A 26,106-nucleotide genomic window follows, 5' to 3' on the forward strand; every position below is an offset into this window, starting at 1 on the left:
TAAAGCATTCTGAGATACTGGAATATGCTTTGGAGGAAAAGTACCCGGATGGTCATGGTGGGGAGTAGAGGTCTCAGAGGCCCTTGAGTGGAGGACAAAAAGTGTGATTCTCTGGAAGAGCCCTGAAGCCGGGACAAGAGAGTCCATTGACTGGCGACTTCCAGAGTGGTGGAGAAGCTAGACCTTGTGTCCTGTGGGAACTGGGACTCCAACTAAGAAAGACCCTGCAGTCTAGAAAGGCAAGCACAAGGCTCGAGGACAGTGTCTAATGGCTTGAACTGTTGACAGCCTTGACAGCTATTTCCTCAGCGTGTCATCAAAGATGGAGAGGGATAACAAAGTTCACAGGCAGCAAGGAAGACCTGTTATCATGTACTCCCTGAACCATGGAGGCCCAGACAATCTAGAGGCCCCAGCTGGTTGTTTCAAGTCCACCCGCGGCAGCCTCAAGCCTCTCATTTGGTGGCATTGTGTGTGCAGAGTTCAACCAGAGCTCTTCATGATCTGAAATAACACTATGTAAGGTCGCTTGATGGACCAGATCACAAAGGCCTTGTTCTTCCCTGCTTCATTTGCACAAAGGGTCGTGTTTGAAAAATCCTGGCCTGAGGTTGGAGCCACCCTGCTTGAAGGAAATGAGTCTCCATCCAATGTTTACGGTGCGTGTATCCGCAGATGGAGAAGAAGAATAAAAGAAAGCAGGCTAGAAAGAGTGGAGAGGTGGCTGTGGGGAAGGCAACCAGCAAGACACAAAGAAAGGGTTAATTTAAGGCTTACAGCTTACCTGAAAACTCTGAGATTTATCCTCTGCCATCCAAACTACCCACCCACTCCTGCCCAGCCAAGGTCTATCGGACTCCAGTAACACATTCGCCGATCTTGACCACAAGGTGGCACTCTTTGGACTTTCTTACTTTCTTCCCCCCACACCCTCAAAAAAAAAAAAAAAAAAACCTAAGAAAGGAGGGGAGAGGGGAGGGAGCAAGACACCGCACTGCCCCAACCAAGAGCAATTTGAAAACCCACCCCATCATACTTAAAATCTAGGACAAAGAGCCGTCAGGACGGAACTGCTTCGACTGCAAAGCTTGAAGCTTAGCTTGGGAACGGCCTGCCGGTCCGAGCCCAGCAGCTCCACTCTGCAGAGCGCCCTGGGGTCCCTGAAATCCGAAACCCCGGCTCAGAACCGGCGGAAACCAGAGCAAAACCCTTGAACTTTTCTGGACAATTGCTTCCGGGCGTTTCAAGGGAGCCAGGGGACCGGACGGGAGCCCCGGCCGCGAATGGCGAGCCCTTGAGGTCCTGTGGACATAAGAGAGGCCAGCGCTCCGGCTGCAGCATGGACCGCGCGGGGAGCCTGGGCGCGGGCCTGCGGGGACTCTGCGTGGCTGCGCTCGTGCTCGTGTGCGCCGGACACGGGGGACGTCGCGAGGACGGGGGACCAGCTTGCTATGGGGGATTCGACCTCTACTTCATCCTGGACAAGTAAGTGTCTGGAGGATGCTGCTCTCCGGCGGGTGGTCCCCAAGGACGCCACTGCTGGACTTGGTCCCCAGCTGTGCGCGGTCCCGGCTGCTTTGCCTGTTTTTCTTACTGTCTCTGGCCCCAAGCTTGTGGGTCCCGGGAGGATGCATTTGACTGATTGCTTCCCATCTTAGTGATAACAATTGCAACCAAAAGTAGAACTTGCAGATACTTCCAAAGAGGCAAGAGTACTCTTCAAAGCCAGCCATCTCCTTTTGCAAATGTCCGGCTCCAAAATGCAGTCTTTGTTCTCATGGCTTGATGCCTGATGACCCTGGGCACTTAGTGTGAATCTAAGTCGGGAATTCCTTACCTCTGGAATTTCAGTTTGTCCTTTGTAGGGACGGTCTTGTAGGGGGCTGAGTACCATCCTGCCCCCTACCCTATAGATAGCTTCCAGTCACATTGCCACCCTTCCGCCTAAGTGGTGTCAACCAAAAATGCTTTCAGATGCTGGCAGATGTCCTCAGCGCCCTTTGCCTCCAGAGCTGAGATGTAGGTAAATCTGGGCTGTTGGCTTTTTTGACTGATGGGCTGCCAGGGAAGCCAGCATGATTGGCCTCTTGACTAAAATGGGCTTTGCTTGGGGAAGAACTGAGTTAAGACCAGTTCAACACTTTCCAGATCCCCACAGGATTGCCAAGCCGCAGTCACTCAAGTGCTCCTTCATGGGCTCTGCTGAAAAGCAACAATAAAAGGTCCCTCAAGATCCGGGCTCCTTAGATTTGTGCCAGTGCCAGGAGAGGCGCTTGCAGTGGCGGGGAGATGAATTTCACAGACTGGAAAGTATTTGGGAGTTGGAACAGGAGTCCTGAAAAATAAGCTGGCCGCTGGACACCAAATGCGCTTCGCAGTTGCTGCTGGGGCTTGGTTTTTCCGTAGAGGCTGTTTTGAACTCCAGATTCTTTGGATAAAAAGTGAGATCTCTTTCTTACAGATTTACGAGAAGGTGGATACTTAAAATTTCAGGCTCAGGCTAAGAAATGGAAAATCTTTTGTGCCTTTTAGCACGTGGGAGCTGGAGGTCCTGGGTGCGGGGAACTCTGGTACTCTGTCTGAAACCAAAGGTGCTGGGCATTGTGCTCTTTGAAGAGAACTCGAGGGTTGGGGCTCCTCTCAGTAGCATGCTTGCCTAAAATGCCCAACCCTGGGTTTGTACCTCAGCACCACAGAAACCAATAAACTCATGGTGGTGGTGGTAGCAGTGGCTCTGGCCCTCAATCCTTGCCATAGGGAGGTGGAGGCAAGGGGACCAGGAGTTCAAGATGATTCCTGTGCTCCTGGGCTACATAGTGAGTCTGAGGCCAACCCAGGCTACCCGAGACTCAAAAGAAACAAAAACTACGGGGTTCCAAGGAACCCAAAAGGAAATTTGAACCATGAACAACAGCAACAACAAATCCCCCTTTTCCCAGAGGACTGTGGGGTGCTGTGAACACAACCAGGTGTCCTAATCCTATAATTTGAGCTGAACATTTGGTCCAGTTTATAAACGAATTTATTGTGGTGATGGAAGAAATCCAGTAGAATCATCTTAGGATTATTTCAGGGGGTGGGGGAACCAAGTCAAAAGGTATAAAACATTTTTGGAAAAGATTAATGAAGACATAATTTCTCAGAAAATATTGGAATGTATTAGAAGGCAAATTAATGAAAACAGTTTGGAAAAGTTCAAAGCTTATGTGGACAAAATAGAAAAATATATAAGTCCCTGTGAATGCTTAGTAGAATTTCAAATAAATAGGCAATGAATTCATTAGTTTTTAGAAATGTTCTTTGGCAAGTGGTGAAGAAGGTCTGTGTAAGCTCAGGTTTGCATCTTATAGAGAATGACAAGGACACAGAAACCATGGGAAAGAACAGAGGGAGATTTGACTATGTAAGCACTGTGCTCTTCAGCAGGCGACAAAATAGCGTAAGTGGAATATAGGAAGCTGGGGAAGGTTCTGCAGCCTCATTTACTCTCTGAAGCCTGATCTTAGTATGGAAAAGCTAGTTAGAAATGAAATTAGCCTTATGTCATAATTTCCCAAGGAAAATTTATGTGAAAGTTAATGCACAAGCAAAACCACTCTGTTTCACTTGCAATTAAATAAATGAAAAAGATCAAACAAGATACTGTGCTTATTGGGTTGGCAGAGTCCAGTGTCGGCCACCTGTGTCCTGTCTTGCTAGGGACTGTGTAAATCGATGGTCTTCGTGGACTTGAACTGCATGGTAGAACTTTCTAGAAGGACAGAAGTGCTCTGTGCCCCTGTTGTCCAGAACAGTAGCTACGTCGTATGTGGTCCCCATGCAAATGAGTTTGTGAACTTTTAATTTTGTTTAAATTAAATCGTCACATGTGGCTGCCATGTGAGTGGTGTGGATGAGACAATGCTTTGGCAGGAAGTATCGTATGCTTTTAACACAGCTAAGGGTCTTCTTTTCCATCCAGCAGGTCCTTATCTTAAAAGAAAGAAAGAAAGAAAGAAAGAAAGAAAGAAAGAAAGAAAGAAAGAAAGGTAGTCAAAGAGGAGCCCTTACTGTGTGTCTATGGTAGTGCGGTTTATAGTAAAAAGCCGAGAATTACCTAAATGTCTAACAATGGGATTTAAGTAAGACATGAAATATGCAGAGTATATATACTGTATAGCCTTTGCGGATTGTGCATGCTTGCAGGATATTTTAGGGGAAATACATAATACTTATACTATTATGTTTCCAAACATCGTGTGCATTCCACCTTTGTAAGAAGTGAGGCCAGGCTTGATGCCAGCACTTGGGAGACCACGGCCAAACTAGGCTGAGTAACTAGATCCCATCTCAGAACAGAGCAAAGCCAAGCTACCACCTGCATGTGCATGTCTGGACTTACTGTTAGGATTAGAATTCCTCTCTAGAAGATAAGAGTTTTAACTTCTGAAATTTCCATTTTTTCTATAATAAACATACCATTTTTATATTCAGAAAAATGTGATTTTAAATGCTTTGTTTGTTTTTGGTTTTGCTTTTTAAGATAGGGTGTCTCTGTGTAGCCCTAGCTGTCCTGGAACTAGCTCTGTAGACCAGGTTGGCCTCGAACTCACAGAGATCCACCTGCCTCTGTCTCCTGAGTACTGGGATTAAAGCTGTGTGCCACCACCACCCAGCAATTTTGAATTCTTAAGGAAAAGTGTGGAGGGGGCTCTGGCCACTGAACTGAATTCCCAACCCCTCACTACTTAATTCTAGCCTCTAACTTCCCATCATTGTCTTTCTCGGGTATTTTTGTGCTAAATGCAAAGCTTGCTGGAACTTCTCCGCTGTGTGTATGCCTCTAGCTACACTCACAATCAGGCAAACTGGTGGATGGGCCAGCAGGCAGGCACGGCAAACAGGCCGCAGGGTAGTCCCTGCAGAGTCCTCCGTCCTGGAGAGGAGCTCCCCAGATACTGCTATGCATCAGCAGACCGCAGCACAGTGGGAAGGGAAAGAATGCTGACTTGGTTTGTGCTTGGGCATCTGAGCCCCTTGATCGCTGGGGTGCTAGCTACAGGCAGAGCCGTGGGTCACAGGGACCGAGTCTGCGGCTGCTCTCCCCACCCCTGCTATTCCTTCCCTCCGATAGTCAGTTTGCTTTCCTGTGGCATTAAAGCTCGGCTGTCTTCAGCTTTGAGCAGGATGCATCTCTGGCCTGGAGGGAGCCCAGATTGTAGAGTTAATGGAACGTCATGTTTTCTCAACCAGGAGCAAAGACTGTATAATGATAACCCAGAACACCACAGTAACACAATAGGGCGTTATTAGGGGCTCTGGCAACCGGGATGCACAGCGTTTTACACTGATGGAATTTCACGTTTATATAAACATGCTTTTCTGGTTATAGTTGGGAAGAGTAATTTGCTGGGAATTCAATCAGGGACTTGAAAATCCGATTTGGAAGGCTCCTGCCCAGAGAGGAACAACAGAACCTCTCTAAAGTCTCCCCGGGGGTCTTCAGGACCCACCATGGACATGGATGGACTTTTCCTTCCTGGCAGGGTCCTTTGTCACGGCAATGTGCATTTACACGGCACGTATTAATCTTCTTTATGTAGAATGAGAAGGCGGGTTTTTCCATCTCCAGTCTCGGGGCAGTGCTGGCCATGATACTTGTGCCGTAAAGACTTCAAAAATAGAACTCAGAAGAGAGCAGGGATGAGGCGGGGTGGGGCTGCAGGGTGAGACTTACTTTTTGCTCAACCAATTGTGTCTATCTCCTTTTCCCAAACAAAGGAAGCTCAGCTTGTCACTTTCTCAGACTTCCACTGGATATTGTGAGGTGTGCTAATCTGCAGGCTGTGAGGGAGCGTGGCACCCCAGAGACATGGGCACACAAGCCATGAATACACACAGATATTTGTCATCTTATATATGTCTGGAACCTTGCTGGGTAGAGTATTGTTTTTCTCTAAAAGACCTGGGTTTCCAATGATTAATCTACAAAGGAAATGTTCAAAGTCCAGATTTAGATGAGTTTCCAGTCTCTCACGCCCTTACACAAGGCCCGAGGCACTCCTGGTTGGTAGATGGGGTGGTCCCTATTTTGTAGGTGGTAGAAACTTTTGTTCACACCCCACACCCCCCCCCCCCCGGTTAGAATTGTCTACAACCAGGACTAGATCCTGACAGAGCAGCAGAGCAGGACCTTGTCTGCTCCGGCCCCCCAGCCTGGCCTTCTCTGCTGATCTCTACCCTGTGCCGTTGGGCTGTAATGAGAAGCACATGGCAATACAGCCAGTGAGACCAGAAGGTTCCAGAAATTAAAAATCCCTGCACCATGATTCAGTAAATCATGGCTCCCAAGCAGTTAAGACTGCTTAATTATGGAGCAGCTACTGGACCAGTGTCCATCAGCTACTGCCAGTAGGAAATTTGCATGCTCCTGCATCCACCCCTCCCACCTCCCCGAGACCTGGAGCTAGTGATTCACACTCCCTGGTGTGACCAGTGCCTCCGAGTATTCTGTGCTTAAAGGTCCAATAAGTTAGTGGTTTGTTCAGATTGAGTTTGATGGGACGGGGAAATTCAAGCTTGCAGATATGTCCAGGCACACAGATGGGGCTTGTTTTCTGAATGTCTTGGGAAGTCGTTTAGAGTAACGAGGCTGCAAAGCTGGCACCAAGCGAGGGGGGCAGCAGGGATTAGGATACCTCAAACAAGCTGCAATAGTAACCTTAAAAGACACCAGGACAAGCATTTCTCTGGGGCCAGGATTTTATTTTATTTCAACATTCCAGCAGTTTGTTTCCAGGTTTGAAGAGGGCCTAGTGGGCAGGCGATCGTTGGTAGAACTGCCTACAAATAGGAAAGCTTGGGGTAGACAAGACCCAAGTAAGACGAAAGCGTTTGTTTTGTGTTTCTGTCTGGGTGATTAACCTACCTCTGCGACTGCCAAGTAAATTACGTCTACTTTTCTTACCTCTGGAGACCTGGGAAAAGTCGGTGTCACACTGAGAATAGAGTCTAGGAGGGGCTGGGAGAAGCCATCTCTCCTATAACTATAGCCTGTAATTATCTCCCAGTGTCTAGGGACAGACTCTGGCAGCCCTTGGACAGACAGACTGACACAGAAATGCAAATTACACTCACTTCATGCTAATATAAATGGGTGTCCGTTTCCGGTGGCAGAACAAGAGGCCAGATTTAGCCCCTTGTAGTAATTTAATTATTCCCTAACACAAGACAAAGAGGATATTTGGACACATTTTGATGTGTTTTTCAGACACGCCAAGTTCTCACTGAAAAAGACATTTGATTTCCTCCATTATACTTGGCTTATTCTTTTCATGTCCTTGGCATAGACATGTCCTCAATGGTGATCAAAGTGATTGAAAGCACTTGGCTCCCCAATGAAAACCCGGATAGACAGTGCCTACAGCAAGCCATGTCCTGTCCTGGGAGGTGCAAAGACGGCTGAAACCGGAAGCAGTCTGGACTGGTGGCTTTTTAGGCAGAGGACATGAGAGGGCCTCTGGGAAGCCAAAGCTGAAGGCTCCAGTGAGGATTTGGGGCAGGGCAATCAAAGTCAAGTTTAGATCAGCAGGAAAAATAACAAGTGACTGTCACGGCCCTGGCTCCCTGCCAGGCACTATGGTATAAATGGTGTCTGGACAAGCCTGGTTAGCCTTTGCAGTCCTGTAACATCTGTACGGTCACCGTCACCACTTCACTGGTGGGGGAAGCTGAAGTGTAGAGAGACTGGTGAGACCACTTTAATCAGTAAAACCAACCTCAAAGCCACAATTTACTTGAAAGATGCAAGACTGAACAGTCAAAAGAACATTAAATAAGTCAGGGCGTCAGGCTGAGCTACGTTATGATGTGGGGATAAGCAGCCTTCAAGCCTCATGACAGGCTGCACTCATGGCTGTCCTGGGAGCTACGGCTGCCATGGATGGTCACGGCTACAGAGGAAGCAACTCAAATCCTGCCACTCACAGCCCACTGGACCATACTGGTCATGGGCCCTCACCTTGTGGAAAGGGACTGAAGAAATATATGCCAGAGGACAGAAATACCAGATATGTGTGGGCACTTGCGGCCTCTACTGCAAACATAATTATACACTCCACCAGCCTGCATAAGCAAGAATAGCAGCTAAGCCGGATAAGGAGCCAACATGACTGGAAGGGGTCAGTTTGGAGCTGAGAGGCTAGGGCATGCTAACCAATCAGGAATGACTATGAGGCTAGCATTTCAGATCTACCTGGGAGGTGGCACTACACCTCCTTTCTTCCCTTCCCCATTCTCGCCATACTTAAGAGGAACCCTTTCGTGCCATGGGTAAGAATCAGCTTGATAGGGTGGAAAGGGGAAGTCGCCAAAGTGTGACACGAATGTATTTGAGAGACGAGAATTTTTCTTTGTGTAGTTAGTGGGATCTGAGGGAATTTGACAGCTGAGCAGCAAATCCAGCCCTGGTGCAGAGAGGCAGCTGAGTTAAGAGTTCCCACACAGAGGTGGATTCAGAGTGTGACTTTGGAGTTTTGACCACCACCAGTGTTTCTAGATGGAGAGGAGGCTGTCACACCCAGTGAGACAGTTTTTTATTATGTAGGAGTGAAGGGTAAGTTAGCATTCCTAATTCTTGTCATCTAAATATCATGATTCTTCCTGATCATTGTGATAACCAACAATGAATAGACGCCAATACATCTATTTATTTATTTTTGGTTTCCCAGGACAGGGTTTCTCTGTAGCTTTGGAGCATGTCCTGGAACCAGCTCTTGTAGACCAGGCTGGCCTCGAACTCACAGAGATCCGCCAGCCTCTGCCTCCCAAGTGCTGGGATTGAAAACGTGCACCACCACCACCTGGCTCTACATTTATTTTAAGAGCCGCCTAGGGTTGGTCCCACTTTGTTGAGAATCCCTGATAAAGGACGGAGAGTAGAGCAGCACGTGCTGAGCTTGTTGCTTCCGGGCTGGAGAGATGGCCCAGTGGTTAAGAACACTGCTGCTCTTCTAGAGTCTCTGGATTTCACTCCCAGCACCCACACATTGGCTCATGGTCATCTGCAGCTCCAATCCCAGGGGTTGTGATGCCCTCTTCTGGCTTCTGCAGGCACTACATCCGGGGCACAGACTTCCATGCAGAAGCACAATCCCAACAAAACACATTGTTTTAAAAAAACCACCACAAACACAAATACACTAAAAAAAGATTTGTTTATAACTAGTACCCAAGGATCCATCCCAGCAGAAATGGTAATGGGGCGGGAAATATAGAAAACCAGTGAGAAGTGTTGACCTTGGAAGTGAGTGTACTAAAGCCGTGGTTCTCTGCCCAGGCTGGGTCCCAGCTTCACTGGGACAGGAACTTGGACTTTACAAACTCTCCTCAGATGATTCTCAGATGGCTGTGGTGTAGGTCACTCATTCTCACAGAAGCTTTAAGGCCAAGGAGAAAGACAAGAACAGCTAGCCTTCCTCCTCCCTGAAGAACAAGCGGTAGCTGAGGCAGCATGCTCCTGCAAACGGAATGCCAGAGAGAGTCCTTGTTTGGGTGGTGATGAGGACGCCAACATGATGTGGAGGATGGAGAGCGGTGTACCAGGTGGAGGATGGAAAACAGTGTAGCAGGTGGAGGAGGGAGAACAGTGTAGCAGGTGGAGGATAGAGAACGGGTGTAGCAGGTGGAGGGAGAACAGTGTAGCAGGTGGAGGAGGGAGAGTTGTGTAGCAAGTGGAGGATGGAGAATGGGGGTATCAGGTGGAGAATGAAGAACATGTGTATCAGGTGGAGGATGGAGAACAGGTGTAGCAGGTGGAGGAGGGAGAACGGGTGTATCAGGTGGAGGAGGGAGAACGGTGTAGCAGGTGGAGGAGGGAGAACGGTGTAGCAGGTGGAGGAGGGAGAACGGGTGTAGCAGGTGGAAGAGGGAGAACAGTGTAGCAGGTGGAGGAGGGAGAACAGTGTAGCAGGTGGAGGAGGGAGAACGGTGTAGCAGATGGAGGATGGAGAACGGTTTAGCAGGTGGAGGATGGAGAACAGGTGTAGCAGGTGGAAGAGGGAGAACGGTGTAGCAGATGGAGGATGGAGAACAGTGTAGCAGGTGGAGGATGGAGAACAGTGTAGTAGGTGGAGGATGGAGAACAGTGTAGCAGGTGGAGGATGGAGAACAGGTATAGCAGGTGGAGGAGGGAGAACGGTGTAGCAGGTAGGCCATTACTTGTCCACCAGTGTTGACAAATCCTATTTTGTACACGCACACACACACACGCCATGATGCTCACTCACTAGGACCGACTTTGGCTCTATTTCCATCAAGACTCCAGAATGAACTGTGCTTCAGTGCTGCACAGGGATAAACGAAGGCTCAGTCACAGGGCTATGGATGCCAACTTTGGGCTTAGACGGCTCCAGTTATAAACCTTAGCTCAAGCTTTAACCAGGCACTGTGAACTTGGGGAAATTATTTTAAATCTGTTAACCTCTCTGACGATTGGCTCCTTCTTGTTAATAAAATGGGCATTAAAACTTATGCTCAGGGAAATGTTCTAAAGATTAAAATCTTTAACCTGTGTTTGGCAAATGCATACATGAGTGAAATTGAGACATACATGACATACATGAAATCCAGACGATGAGTGGTAGCAGTATTAAAGATGGTGGTGCTGATACTGATGGTGATATAAGGGTGATGGTGACAGACATGAAGGTGATGGGGATGATGGAAGTGATGATAATGGCAGGGATGATAGTGATGGTAACTGATTGTGTCAAAGATGGTAGTGACAGGAATGATGGTGATAGGGATGAGGATAATGGTGACAGGGATGATGGTGATGGTGGCAGAGATGATGATGATTGTCATGACAATGACAAGGACGATAACGATGGGTAGTTCATGACAGAGGGATGGTTATAGAGATGGTGATGATGATAACAGGGGTAACTGTCATGGTACCGATGGTGACAGGGATGATCATAGTGGTGATGGTGAAAGAGAAGATGATGCTCATGGTGCTGACAGTGATGGTTGATGATAACAGTGAGGATAGCAACAAGGCTAATGGTCATGGTGGACATAGCAGCATTGAAGACATCAGTGGTCCATGCTGCTGGTGGTGATAACTACCCCTAGAGAAATGTGGTCCTCTAACAAATGATGCTCCCCATCTTCAGTGCAATGGAGACTATCTGACCAGGGTAAGGTACATATCAAATCTGTTTATTTCTTCTCCTCTTCCCCCCACCCCCGTGTGTGTGTGTGTGTGTGTGTGTGTGTGTGTGTGTTGTGACAGGATTTCATGTAACCCAAACTGGCTTTCAACTCTTCTTGGCGTGCCTATTTCTGTCACTCAAGTATTGGGTTTCAGGCATGTGCCATCATGCCTGGCTCAGTTCAGTTTTTATGAAACTGCTAAGCCTTAGCAATTATAAAGAGCACGTCCTATTCTCAGGGAACTCAAGGTGCAGTGGAAGAGACAAAGCAAGAGAAATGCTAGTGACGTAGTTTGGATTGATAGGAGAAGGAGTTTTGCAGGCTTTGGAGAGGAGGTAACTTTGGAGCAGGAACCTGGAAATTGAGTGAGATTTTGCCGAATGGTAAAGAAGCAATGTACAGAAAAGCCGAGTGACATTAACTGCCATGTAAGTGTGACAGGGAAGACCTTGGAAGAATCTGGACTTTATCCTTCCAGCAATAACTTTGTAGATTAGTAATTTCTTTTTTTAAGTTGAGGAGTTTCCGAGAGCAGTGGCAGTGCACTCATGTCAATTGGCTATATATCGATCACCTCATGTCTATTGGCTATATATCGATCACCTCATGTCTATTGGCTGTATATCGATCACCTCATGTCTCTTGGCTATATATCGATCACCTCATGTCTCTTGGCTATATATCGATCATCTCATGTCTATTGGCTATATATCGATCACCTCATGCCTATTGACTATATATCAATCACCTCTGCTTGCGGTGGGGATGGAGCTGGAAGCTTTTTGTTGTGAGAGCAAGACTTGAGCAGTAGGCTGAGTGTGTGGGGGAGGGGAAGCTGCCTTGGGAAGAAGCAGGTTTCAGAACGCTAGAAAACCTTGTCGTGGATGGGGCTAGTCTGAGCATGGAGGGCGCTTGGGTGGAGACCTGAGTAGGCAGCTTCATTGGAGCCTTGGGACTGAAAATAAAGCCTTGAATATTGTTAGCCCAAAGGCAACAGTTGAACATGTAGGCACGGCTAATGACTAATATAAAGATAATGACATAAGGACTTTAAAATGTCAAGAAGAGGTGGGGTTTGAAGAGGGAGATGGCCAAGGTCCAGCCCAGAGGACTTACCAGTAGGAGTTGTCTAGGCAGAAGAAGAAGTACGCCCAGCAGAGCAGAGCAGGGTGGTGGGGAGAGAGGCAGGGCAGGAGTGTAGCACCAGGGAAGGAGGGGAGCAAGCCGGGGGAAGGAAGATTATCTGGACATTTGCCACTAAAGCCATCTCCTCCCGCAGTACTGGTCTCAAAGGATGATGCTGCTGTAAGCTGGGCACTTGAGCTGAAGATCTGGGAGCAGTTCTCCCTCACACTGTAACGCCTTGGGTACACACACCCACATCTGCCCTGAGTCTCCCCATTCTCCCGGCCATCTCTTTAGCTCAGGGTTCCACCATTTTTTTTTAACCAGTTCAGTGAACTTTTCCCCAGATTGATCTCTTTTTATACGTCATCCATCATGTCTTCTGGAACTCTAGTACCAGATCAATCCAAACAACAACAACAACAAACGAAAACAAAACCCATAAATCTAACCTTGACACCAACTTCCACCTCTTATGCAATACTCTCAACAGGGTTAAAGCTCTGGCAAAACACACAGGACTTCATTGCTGTGCTCACCGTGGAGTGCCCAAGCTTCATCTCTTACCACATCCCACACCTTTTAAACTTACAATGAAGCTACTGTGTGAGTCCTGTAACTAAACCATACCTTTAGCTGCAGTGAAGCCATCCCCACGCCAACTCCACTTAAGTGATGCCCACTTCCCTTTAAGACACATGAACTGGGGCTTCTTGTGGTCCCCAGGTAATTAGGAGCAATCACCCCCTCTGCATTGCATCTTTACTTAAAACCCTTCTCTTGTTCAGAATCTCCCAACCCCAAACAACTCCTACCCTGTGGCAGCAGTGAGGTGGCCCTGTGCTGAGAAGGAGAGGAAAAACGCTCAATGCTCATCATGAAGCATCTCATCCAGACTGTAGCATTTCTGTAGACCTCTGTTCATTGACGTAGAACACATTAGTGGACAAAGGACGTCTGGCAATGGCAAAAAATTAAAAGCAGCATCCCGACCAGTTTGCTGTCACCCGCCCAGAAAAGGCAAGTCCAGGTTTCCAAAGCTGTGAAGCAGCGAGATAAGAGCGGGGCATCCCTGTTAGAGCTGTAGCATTCAACAGCCACCCACCAACGGGGACATCTGCAATGGTAGGAATCCTTGTTACCTAGGTGACCAAGCATCCAGGCTTGCCCATGAGAGGCCTGGTGTATTTTTGTTGTCCCAGTGAAATTAAAGCTTCCTTTGTCTCTCAAAACTGGATTTTCATTTATAAGTGATTGGGATTATTAGCTGTCATCAAACAGGGAGCAGACTGAAGACAAACCTGTGACTGGTCTTCCACCCTTTGTTCTGTTATTGTGGGCAACAGTCCACCATTTAAATGCCACAGTTTTAAGCCTTTCCTAGAGCCCCACTCCCCAGTTCCCATAGCTCCATCTTCACCATCAACTGCAACTGTACATTTCCTAACCCCGCCATGGGGAGGCAGTATTGCATAGTGGTCATTTGCACAGGGTTAAATGCTGATGACTTGAGGTTTGAAGCAAAATGATGGATTGTAAGGCTAGACTAACTGGATCAAATCCCAAGTCTACCACTTAATAGCTGTGCATCCTTGAAGAAGTTGCTAGGCTTCTCTGTGAACTCACCTGTAAGTGGGGAAATGTATGGATCACGGAGTATGGCAGAGGGAACAGAGCTGGCCACATCCAAAGTGCCAACTGCCATTGCTAAATAACAGCAAATACCAAGCGCTCAGCACAGGGGCCTGCTGTTTGTGAGTACTCAGAACGTGAGGAGTCTTCATAACTTACCCCTGTCGATTTCGAAGAACGCGGCTGGCTGAATGAATGAATTAATTAATTCTGTAAAGAGGCTCCAGAAGATGAAGACAGAGAAGATATTTTAGCAGAGAGGAAGGCATCAGGGCCGGGAGAGGGCTCAGTGGTGCTCACTGTGGGGCCTGACAACCTGAGTCTGAGTTCATTCCTTGGGACTCACAGCAGGACAGAACCGACTGCAGCGAGGTGTCCACGGACCTCCACTCGTGCACCGTGGCATGCCTGTCCTCCACAAATAAATAAACGCAATCATTTTTTTTAAATGAAGGCATTAATGGTTCTTAGAAGTGTTGTTGGGGACATCATAAGTGCGAAAGCTAAAATGTAATGATCCGAGGAGTGAGAAAGGGGAGAAAGTTTGTGACTTCAGGACAGGATGCTAGACATAGACAGCCTCACCCCTCTCTTGCCGTCACCTAGAGATGCCCATTCTTGCGACAGAGGCCTTGGGAAGGTGACTAGGGGAGCCTGCACCACATCCAGGCATGGTGACAGGCAAAGCTTGTAGGATTAATATGAGAAACAAAGCAGATGATGGGCTGGCTTTGGAAGAGGTCAGCCGGGGTCTACTCTTAACCCTGTGGCCAAGTTTAAAAAAAGAAACAGAGAAACACTTTCAAGGAGTTTCTGGAACAGTATCAAAGCTGGAAATAAATTTGAAGTAAGGAATAGTAAAGAATGGGACCTGGTAGAATGGATGTTTATATGATAAGCTTTGTCCTAAAATATAAACATTATAAATAGTAACAATGTATGTTTAATAAATAGAATATATTTGGTAAATATGGTTTATAAATTCCTAATTTATTCTCGGGTTAACAATAACTGACGTAAATACACCTCCAGCCTCTCTGTCTTTGCTAACTGTGTTAGCTTTAGCTATTTGGATAAACAGAGCCATACAGAACCTGCAATATGCTACAGTGGTGCAGTATAAAAGAATTGAGAAAATAATGTTCCCAGTCCTTCTTTGACTATATTTATTGTTTTGCAAGGTTTCTAGTCAATCTATGGACTATATTTATGGTTAAAAGTTCTATTTTGCTCCCAAAGAACTTTCAATCAAATCTTCAATTCAAATTAAAAATAAGTGGAACCTGAGTGATACAAACCATTCCTTGGAGCCCAGACACCACTGTGTGCTGTCACTGCACAGAGCGCCCGGGTGCCACCATGTGCTGTCACTGCACAGAGCGCCCAGACACCACTGTGTGCAGTCACCGCACAGAGCGCCCGGGTGCCACCGTGTGCCGCCACCGCACAGAGCGCCCAGGAGCCACTGTGTGCTGTCACCGCACAGAGCGCCCAGGTGTTACTGTGTGCTGTCACTGCACAGAGCGCCGGGGGGGGGGCACTGTGTGCTGTCACCGCACAGAGAGCCCAGACGCCACTGTGTGCTCTCACCGCACAGAGAGCCCAGATGCCACTGTGTACTGTCACCGCACAGAGAGCCCAGACACCACTGTGTGCTCTCACCACACAGAGAGCCCAGGTGCCACTCTGTGCTGTCACCTCACAGAGAGCTCAGATGCCACTGTGTGCTCTTACTGCACAGAGGAGCTATGTGGGGGAGCTGAGGGACCCTTATGCCAGGAGGAAATGTCCTGGACATCTTTGGGACAGTGATTATCTGGTGTGGGTTCCAGGGAAGTGGGAACTTCTGTCTTTGATTACGTGGCTGCAATAGGATCCAGAATGAGACCAGGTACAGCATGAGAGAACCTCTGGTAGAGACCAAGAAAACAAGGGGAAAGTGGGAGTGGGGTAAATGTCCAGAGCCAACCAACAACCCTTGCAAGGATGATGTGTCCTTGTGTGAATGGCCACGGTCAGGGGTCAAGTCCATCCCCAACTCTGCCTAGCTTGATGACGACTGTTCACTTGAGCCTAGGCCAATTGCATTTCTCAGATTAAGTCCTCAGAGGAGCTTAAAACTATAGGACACAAACCGTAGAACTCAGGTCCAGTTGTTTGTTGTATTTTGAAGTTCGGTTACAGTTACACTTCACATTCACGGATGAGGATGGAGCCTAAAGATCTTAACACCTTAAAATAAGCAGTTAAATGGAATTGTTGAGGCAAAGGTGTTAAAGACAGCAGTTAGCACCACATGGCTTTAGTGAAGTAAATAAAACAGGAACTTGTGAAACAGAAGATAAACTATGAAGTGGGAAGCAAGGGACCTAAGACAATTGATGAAGTATAAAACAATAAAGAAATAGTTAAAGGCACCCAAGAAGTAATGAGGAGCTGAGCCGGTCACGCAGAAAGTGCAGCTGGAGAGGCGGGCTTGAGGGGGCGGGATCTGAAGAGGAAATAGATGAAAGCCGCAAAGGGGGGACATCCAGAGGCCAGAGTGCTCATTGCTGAAGGACATTCAAGGGAAAATCGTTTAAAGACTTAGTGGAAGACGGTGTGTCTGACTGAAGGAAAGCCTGAAATACAGACTGGATAACTCCCTCGACCAAGAATCAAAATTAATCATTTATTAGAAGATACTGATATGTAGACATTTTCTAGTTAGGAATTACTTTTCAAGACTAAAGAAGAAAGAAAACACAGGCCGCCCACAAGGGCTCTTGAACATTCAATGCCAAGAATCGTGATTTCCAAAAAGCATCTTTTTAATGAGTAAAATTATTTTTTTGGTGTCATTTGCTAGTGAAAAAAACATGAAAGTATTTTCAGATAGATACAGATTGTTCTAGAAAGGGTGCTATTTTTGTTTTGTTTCAGTGAAAATCATAAAAGTGAATCAAGATGCACAGAAACATTTAAACTGTATTATTGTTGCATAGAAGACGTGATGCTGTATGCGGGTGTGCACCTGTGGGTGTAGCTCTCAGAAGGCTGTGCCAGGAAGAGTGAGAATTCAAGAGTGGTCTGGGCTATACAGCTAGACCCAACTATCAAACTAAATAAAAATAAATAAATAAATCAAGCCAGCCGTGAGCATTGAAGCCCTTTAAGGAAACAAGAAGCTCCCTGATAATGTCAATGCGGAGTTGGAACCGTGTCAACAAACAAGAGCAGTCTATCATGAGAAAGAAAATGTGAAGTCTTGGGGGGGGGGGGGAGCCTACACCATATCTAAATATTAAAATACTTGGAAATAATGACCACCTCACTGAAAAGTGCCCAAAGTAGGGTTAACCCGTTGAAAGACCCTTTGTGAAACTTTTGCAAGAACGTAAGCAGAAAGTATTCCCAGACTTAAATTGTGAGAGAGGACTTTAGAATACTAATAGTGGATGAAGGGCATTGTGAGTGTGTGTGCTTGTGTGCACGTGTGTGTGTGAGTGTGCGCATGTGCATCTGACATTAATTTCTAGGAAGAGAACATATTTATAAGTAATACAGCAAATAAGTAAATAAATTTGGTAGAAGACAATTTCCCTGAGAGAGATAGAGAGAGACAGAGACAGAAAGAAGAGACTGACTTCTGTGATTCACCAAGCACTGGGCCAAATGAACTTTTAAGTGGTTTCTAGATTACCTGATCCTAGACAAATTCTTAAAGCATATGAGTAAGCAGAAAAAAGGAAGACAATAGGTTCCCCCACACCCCCCAAAAGTAAGACTTGGGTTGTCATTTAGTGTTCTTTAGTTTACAACACCAACTGCTCTACAACCCCAGTAATTACAGCTCTTGAGTGAGTGTGGCTTTTAAACTGCTCAGCCCGCCTTCTATAGGCTTCAAAGTATGTGCCAGGCATTGTTCCCTACTGAAAAGACTATTTGAAGAGATTAGTATCAAAATGAAAAATATATTTAAAATAAGTTGTAAAAAAGACGCAATGTGGAGAAGCAGAAGTATGTAATGGCCCTAACAATGTTCCAATGAGATTAGGGAGCAAGTGTAAGACTTGGTTAGATCTCAAAGAAAATATCTACTTTATATCTAAAATAGCCAACACTTCCTCTTATTACATTTACATAAGGTAGGAAATGCTGTTGATTTTTCGCTCCCATCCTCGTCCCAGTCCCACCTGCTTGGGTCAGAGATAGCTAGAACACCCAACGTTTTAATGAGAATTACCCATGTTATAGGTTTTTTGTTCCCCCAAGACCTTTTCAGGTGAGATGTTCTACCTTTTATTCATGCACTTCCTTGAGGAAGACCGGGAGAGTGGGGTCCTTTGGCTTTGGACACATTTGCCAGGTCCACAAGGACTAAGAGATTTCTGTGTTGGACTCTCACAGACACAGACGAAGATGAGTCTCTTCTCAATGTGTTTAGGAAGCCAGAATCTGCTGAAGATAGTGTGATCATGGACAAAACTGCCTACCAATTTTAAATAAAAACCTTGAATCCTAAACTTAAAATATCCACAAAATAACAGTGTGGTCAAACAATGGGCTCCTGAACCCTGGTAAAATCATGGGCTTCACAGTGTTTCGACTTTTACAAAATGTGCCAAGATGGCTTCTACTTGTGTGGAGAGGAAAACCATGACATCTTCATGTCTGACTCTGAAAGACGACTCTGAACACTTACACATTCTGAAGACAGCATATGAATAATAACTCATGAGGTTGATTTAATAAACCCATCCTAAACCCTATACCCCACAGAGACTAGACTTCCCTTTCAAATGCCCATGAAATATTTATTAAGTCACAGACAATGTCCCATGTCTCCCAGCACACAAGGTTTTGTTTCCATAATCTCAGTGACAAGGAACCGGAAGTGAGCAGTGAAGTACCTCAGAACTTCTGCCATAAGGAAGATATTTATGTTTTTATATCAACACGTCATGAGGAAGACATAATAATAAATAAAAAAAAATAGAAAGATCCAGAATGGAAGAAAGTGGCTGTCTAATCCAGAGGTTTCCAAATTTTGGCCCATTCCATGTTTCTCTAAAAAAAAATTGTTGTAACGGAATCACTTTTATTTGTTAGGGCTCAGTGATTACTTTTATGCTTAAAAAATGAGTTGTTGACATGGAGACCATATACCACGCCCCCAAGGGGCCTAAAATAGTTACTGTCTGACTTTTCACAGAAACAGTTAACTGACCCCTGAACTAAGAAAATAACTGAATCCAGTAGGATTGTGCAAAGAATATCATTACCGAGGTGGCTTTCTGGGTGTTTGCCTGTGTGGTTGGGACCCGTGCACTAGGCAAGAAGGCTGGCATTTGGCCACATGCTCTATCTGTTATTACCACCTTGAAATTCTTAATAACTTTCCAACAAGGACTCTGAGTTTTCATCCTGCACAAGTCCTAACTGCTAATAAAGAAGTATTTCTAAAGCTCTGTGGTTTGTTACTAAATACATTAAAACAATGATGAAATCTTTGGTCCTCCCTTGTCCCACTCTCTGCCTAACACAGTTCACCATGAGATTGGTGCCTGCTAAGGGGTGGGGAACTTGTTCCCTTTAGAGCCGATTTGACTCCTCCCTTTTAGCCTCTGCCCTTCTTTTTTCTGAAGTTCTCAAGAAGCCAGGGGAGTACCCATCAAACTGCCTTTCTCAGATGCACATTTTTTAAGCAAGTGATACAGAGACGACCACTTCCTGTGCAATTGCTAGAAGGACTGCAGCAACTCACAGCATCTCCTCCACTATGTGTAAAAGACATTGAACCAGTGCGCGACCTACTGATGCAATGAAAGTAAAAAGGATTGGAAACCAGGCCATTGCTGGGGAAGGTCGCTTGTTCTTACCGGCCTCCTGGCTAGCTTAGGCCCAAAATAATCACACAGAAATGGTATTAATTAAATCACTGCTTGGCCCATTAGCTCTAGCTTCTTATTGGCTAACTCATGTTAATTTAACTCATTTCTATTAATCTGCATATCACCACAATGTCGTGGCCTCCTAGTAAAGTTTCAGCATGTCTGTCTCCAGTGGCGGCTCCATGGCATCTCTCTGACTCTGCCTCCTTTCTCCCAGCATGCCATTTAGTTTTCCCCACCTACCTAAGTTCTGCCCTATCAACAGGCTAAGGCAGTTCTTTATTCAAAACAACACATAGACAGAAGGACATGTGCAAAGCAAGACATCCTTCTACTGCACACTGCTCCTGTAGCATAGAGAAGATGCAGACGTGACAGATGATGTGGACAATGCCATTTAAGGAAATGAAAATGTGCTCATAGGTAAAGACAGTAGGGTCTCCGGCCATAGTCCTCATGCCTGGAAGCAGGTCACTGTGGGGTAGGCAGTACCCATGTCTGCAGTGGGGGAGATGTATGGTGGGCGCTGTCCGTGTCTGCAGTGGGGGAGATGTATGGTGGGCGCTGTCCGTGTCTGCTGTGGGGGAGGTGTATGGTGGGCATTGCCCGTGTCTGTTGTGTGTGGGGTGTGTGGTGGGCAGTGCCCGTGTCTGCTGTGGGGGGCATATGGTGGGCAGTGCCCGTGTCTGCTGTGGGGAGGGGCGTATGGTGGGCAGTGCCCGTGTCTGCTGTGGGGGGGGCGTATGGTAGGCAGTGCCCGTGTCTGCTGTGGGGGGGGTGTATAGTGGGCAGTGTCCGTGTCTGCTGTGGGGGGGGTGTATAGTGGGCAGTGTCCGTGTCTGCTGTGGGGGGGGGGTGGGCAGTGCCCGTGTCTGCTGTGGGGGGCATATGGTGGGCAGTGCCCGTGTCTGCTGTGAGGGGGGCGTATGGTGGGCAGTGCCCATGTCTGCTGTGGGGGGGGTGTGGTGGGCAGTGCCCGTGTCTGCTGTGGGGGAGGTGTATGGTGGGCAGTGCCCATGTCTGACTGTTGAGGGAAGAAGTATGGTGGGCACTGCCCATGTCCGACTGTGGCTGGAGGTGAGCCTCATGGTGGTCTATGTTTTGCTTGTCTTCCACGCTGTGTTTCTGACAGGGAACTCGTTGCTTTGATTATGCTGTATTTTAAAACTCTGTCCTCTGGACCCTCAGTGTTTGTCACTTCCCCACCAGTGACAGCTTGACATAGTAGCAATCTCTGAGTGACATTGGTCTGTCCCTTCTTTTGCCATCTGGGGATCACTCTGCTTTGTGGAATCATCTCTGAACCTGCAGAGAGTGAGAAATGGATCCAGAGTCATGTAGTTCGCCCACTGAAACATCTTTAAGACAGCTTAACGCTTTCTGTCCTAGCAACCATGCCACTTGTTTGTTGAATTTGTGCCAAAGTACGAGTAGTTCATGTAAAAAAATGTGTGTAAGCTTTTTGGTTGTGTGTATGTGTGTGTATATTCATGTGTGGGTACGTATGAGTGTGGTGTATGTGCATGTGTGAGTATGTGTATATGCATGTTACATGTTAGTGTGTATTGTTTGTGCATGTATTTGTGTGTGCAATTATTTGTGTGGCATTTGTGTGGTCTATGTGAGTGGTGTGTATATGTGTGTGTGCGGTCTGTATAAGTATGTGGTGTGTGTGTGGTGTTTGTGTGTGGTGTCTCTGTGTGGTGCCTGTATGCATGCATGTGTATGTGTTATGTATGTGAGTGTGCTTTTGTGTACATGAATGTGTGAGTACGTGTGTGGTGTAAGTGTGCTTGTGGTGTGTGTATGTGTGTGTGTGTGTGCGCGCGCGCGCTGGAAAGGCAGAGTGGAGAAGGGAGCACCTCTCTGGTTAAGATATCTTCTGAATCATGAGCCACAGAAAAATCCTGATATCCTAACACGGCGCCTGTGTGGTACTTGTAGCCGACCAGAAATTCCCTACAGTACTGCTTTCGGTTATTTTCAACAGCACATTCTGGTTTTTCAATCTTGTTTTGTTTCATTTCTTTGAGGAAAAAAAAAAACGGCTGGCCATACCCCAATCGCTGATTTCCCAACTCCCTAACTACATTCTGCAGTGTAAGCGTCATTGTTTTCAAAGCCATCAGTTGGGTTGACTAAGGGGAAGTCACATGGCAGTAGGAGAGTCGAACATCCTGGCTGGTAGAGGCCTCACAGCACCAGATGGAGCAGGATGTGTGTCCCCAGACCAAGGGCAAAGAACAGGGCTCCGTGGCGTGGTTTGGATCTGACCTGGTGTGTGAAGGAGTAGAAGTGGCAGCAAGAGCCAACAAGGTCCAGGAGGGAGACTTGGCTGTGGCCACAAGGAAGCAGCTGATAAGGCCTGGGGCAGCATGGGCTCCAGCTTCTTAGGAAGAGGAGCAAAGGAGAGAGAAAGAGGGTGGGGCAAAGTTGGAAAAGGGCACACAGTGGCAAGAGGGCTTTGGCACTAATTCTGGGTCCACCCAATGTTCCTGAAGTCTACTGAACACATCCATCCCCACCCAGGATTGTCTGGGGACCCAAGAGGGTCACTGACATCAATGACTTAAGTCAGGTGGGGCTAAGGATGAGTGGGGCCTGACCATTTTGTAATCTCTGTCTTAGCTACTTTGCTCTCCCTGGTAAGAGGTTGCTGGTGGTGGATCCAGCCACACGCTTGCTTGCTTATCTTTTTATTTATGCTCTGGTTGCTTGTATAGCAAATGTGTTTTCTAAGGCATTTAACTGCAGGGGGGTTAGAAACTCTCAGAAACAGGAAAGAATGCAGCTTTTTTCAGAAAACAAATGGGTAAAGTCTGGGATTCTGTCTTTGCCCCTGCTCTTTGCTTATTAAACCTTGGAAGTGCCTGGCCTGTCACCAGAGGGCAATGCCAGGTTGTTCTATACAGAATCCCTAACTAAATGTGATGTCAAATAGTTCTTGACTTCTTATCCTATTTCAAATGCTGGAGACAAACTAGGCAAACAAAAGTGAGGAGCCTTGCAAGTGCCCTCTGCAGTGATCGTTGATAGAGACGTAGAGTGGACAAGGGTGGTTTCCCTCCCTGGGGAGGAGTGTGCCCTTTTGCGAAAGCCACCACAGTTGATACTGGGAGAGGACACTGAACTTGGCTTTGATTGGATCCCAAGTGAATCAAGTGAATCTTCAAACGGAGGATTCTGTAGTGCTGTCCCCAGTTAGAATTCCTGGGAGGCTATTTTAATTCCAAAGTTTGATGGAATTTGTACTTACACAATAGAGATTCAAAAGTCCTGAGAAGAGACCCTTCACTAGTCCCATAACCACAAAACCCACCAAGTCCAAGGGAAAAGCATCTTTTGGTACTGTTTATATTTGGGTTTAGAGAGAAGTTTTGGTTTCTTCCTTGCAGCATGGATAGCAATGGCTAGGTTAGCCCTACACAGCTGGGGTTCAGGTACTAACTCTTAAACAGACAAATGGGACATGCCTTGCCATATAAGGTTAATGACGCACAGTTGAGTGGAGAAAAGCCAAGCTTGAATACATGCTGCCATTTCCCCAGCCAACCCTGGTTTCTCCTTGTTGGGATCAGGAATCTGCTTCTAAGCTTGGAGTGAGAGGGGCAAGTCTGAGCTACCAGGGGTCAGCTTCACTGGGAGTGGCCAGCCTCCTGAGCGGGAGGTTTGGGTTCAGCTAGGGTTGTTAGGTGTAAAACCCCATTGTTTCACAGTGCGTTGAAGGGCTCCTCTCTCCCCGAGCCTGAGTCCCTCCCAGTGTGGCCGGGTTCTCACAGAGGTCTGATGTTAGGTGACACTGGAAAGATGTCCTGGGGCTCGTGGTCTATGGTCATTCCTGTTAGGCAGCGGGAGAAGTGGTGGAGTGGTGGAGAAAGGGTTTGGTTTGGAAGGCTGGGTTCAGTGGGGGGGGGGGGGATAGAAGAGGGAAGTTGGTGTGAAAATGAACAAAAGAATGAGCATTATATATGTGGATGAGATTTTTAAATAATTAAGACACTAAATTTAAAAAATAAAAGGCCTAGAATAACACCCAGCAAAGCCAAGAAAAGAAAAAGAAAGGGAAGGAAAGGGCTTCAGAACCTCCAGCTCAGCTCCAGCAGATCTGACGCCCTCTGTTGGCCTCAGGTTACAGTACATGCATGTGTATGTATCACATACATATTACACACGCGCATGCACACGCACACACATTCAAACATGTACACACGTACCCACATAACACACAGGAATAAATGAGTAAACGTAATCAGACCCTAGCAGAAAATGTTCACAATACCAAGTGTCAGAGCAGAAAGCATGGCACTGCCTCAGCTCCCAGCAGGACCGGGTGGGGCTCGGCTGGGCAGATCTGTGCACGGAAGGGAGGGAAACGGCATAAGGGATCTTAGTAGACAAAGCTAAGATCGTCCCTGCTGTGAGAGCCTGAGCAGGAGCACTGTGGGAAAACAGGCGGAGTCAAGGGGGTGAGCAGAAGATCATAAATATCACAATGTCAGATCCAGAAGATTCAAAAACCTTTCCATGTCTAAAAATCCCACAACTGCATATTTTCAGAGAACTGATTTCCCTCTCTTTGGTGGGTGCATTCCCTTCTGAGATAGTGAGAGGTTGAGCCATTTTCTTCTTTTATTTATTTTTCTTTTTTTTTTTTTATTTATTTTTCTAAATAACCACATTAGATTCGAAAAATTTCCCTCCATGTTTAACTCTCAGTGCCTTCTTAAAATAAAGTCCACCAATTTGTCGGTTATTATTTAGGAAACCTGCTAGATTCAGTTATCCAATGATTTATTTAAAAATTCTATAGATATCTGTATTTATAATCAAATTAAGAATTAATAATGTAATTTTTTATGTCAATATCTTAGTGTTCCTATTGCTGTGAAGAGAAACTGTGACCATGGCAAACTTAATAAGGAAAACATCTAATTGGGGCTGGCCTACAGCTCAGGGGTTCAGTCCATTATTGTAATGCCAGGAAACACGGCAGCGCACAGGCAGACACGAAGCTGGAGAAGTAGCTGAGATGTCTACATCTGGACCCAAAGGTAGCATGAAGAGAGTGTGTCATTAGGCCTGGCTTGAGCATAAGAAGCCTCAAAGCCTGCGCACCCCCAGTGGCACACTGCCTCCAACAAGGCCACACCTCCTAATAACACCAGCCCCTATGTGCCCATGGAGGCCATTTTCATTCAAACCACCACAGTCAGTTTGCTGATTTTATTCCCTGGAGTTGGAATAAAGTCTTTTAGAGGAGCATATAAATAACAGTGCCATCAAGATTTGGAGCCAGCCTGTGATCTGTTCGAGCCCTGGGGCTTTTATTTGTCTGTTTGCTTCATTGTAAGACTTTGGAGTGGAGGCCGGGTTGGCAGTGGGAGATGGAATTGGAGGAATTCTTTAAAATTTTAAAACAGCCTTACAGATAATTTCCAAATTTATTCCAGTTCTGGGTAAGAAACGAGCCCAGTTCATGGGTTGGTTCTGCATAGAGCGGTAGACTGAAGAGGAACCCTGCACAAAGTGCTAACGCCATGCCGCTTCGTCCCGCAGGTCAGGAAGCGTGCTGCACCACTGGAATGAAATCTACTACTTTGTGGAGCAGCTGGCTCACAGGTTCATCAGGTGAGTGTCACTCCACAGTCCCTCCTCTCGTGGCTGGTGCTGAATCCAGCCCATCCACTGGTCCGAAAACTCCCCGACACGGTGGGAGTGCACACGGAGAGGACTTGTGGGTAAGGTGCTAGGTGACCACCTAGTGCCAGTCTGCTCCCAGCCCTTCTGGTTTTAATGTGAACACACCACAGCCCTGAGCAAGTCATGGCTGGCCACATGACCCCTGCATCCTCTCTCTGTGGGCTTGGCCTCGTCTTCCCAAGCAGGTTTGAGCATGGTCACTCTGAACTTTGGAGGTGCACCCACTAAAGGAGGTGACATCACCGTCTGTGGAGTCACACAGCTTTCTGGATGCACTTGCACTGTGTTGTCAAGATCCTTGATGCAGCTGGTGTGAGCATTGTGAGGGCTGATGCGGGTCCCCTGGTGGTAGATGGTCTCCATGAAGACCAATGTGCGCAAGCACAAAACTCTCCAGTCCATTTCTATAGCACAGGGTCCTCTGAGTCCAGGGTAATGGCACAATCCTCCTCCCATACTTAGTTATCAAGCAACATGCTCTTACCTCCCTAAGAGGAAAGGAAGGGTAGCCTTGAATCTGCAGCAGGAATCACCTAAACCCAGGTGACTTAAAAGTAGGTCCTGAGAGGAGACCATGGAGAGG

The 26,106-nt window shown here is 46.8% G+C and overlaps 1 protein-coding gene across 1 annotated transcript in view; it reads left to right on the plus strand.

The window, feature by feature from the left end:
* The first annotated feature begins 1,108 nt into the window (after positions 1 to 1,108).
* Antxr1 (ANTXR cell adhesion molecule 1) overlaps positions 1,109 to 26,106 on the plus strand; it is a 197,312-nt gene continuing 172,314 nt past the window's right edge. Inside the window, exons 1-2 of the mRNA XM_057766193.1 lie at positions 1,109 to 1,485; positions 25,380 to 25,451. Coding sequence (XP_057622176.1) covers positions 1,340 to 1,485; positions 25,380 to 25,451 — 218 coding nt within the window. The 5' untranslated portion in view covers positions 1,109 to 1,339. The remainder of the gene's footprint in view (positions 1,486 to 25,379; positions 25,452 to 26,106) is intronic.

This window comes from Chionomys nivalis, chromosome 1 (assembly GCF_950005125.1).
Source record: "Chionomys nivalis chromosome 1, mChiNiv1.1, whole genome shotgun sequence".
NCBI classification, from domain to species: domain Eukaryota; kingdom Metazoa; phylum Chordata; class Mammalia; order Rodentia; family Cricetidae; genus Chionomys; species Chionomys nivalis.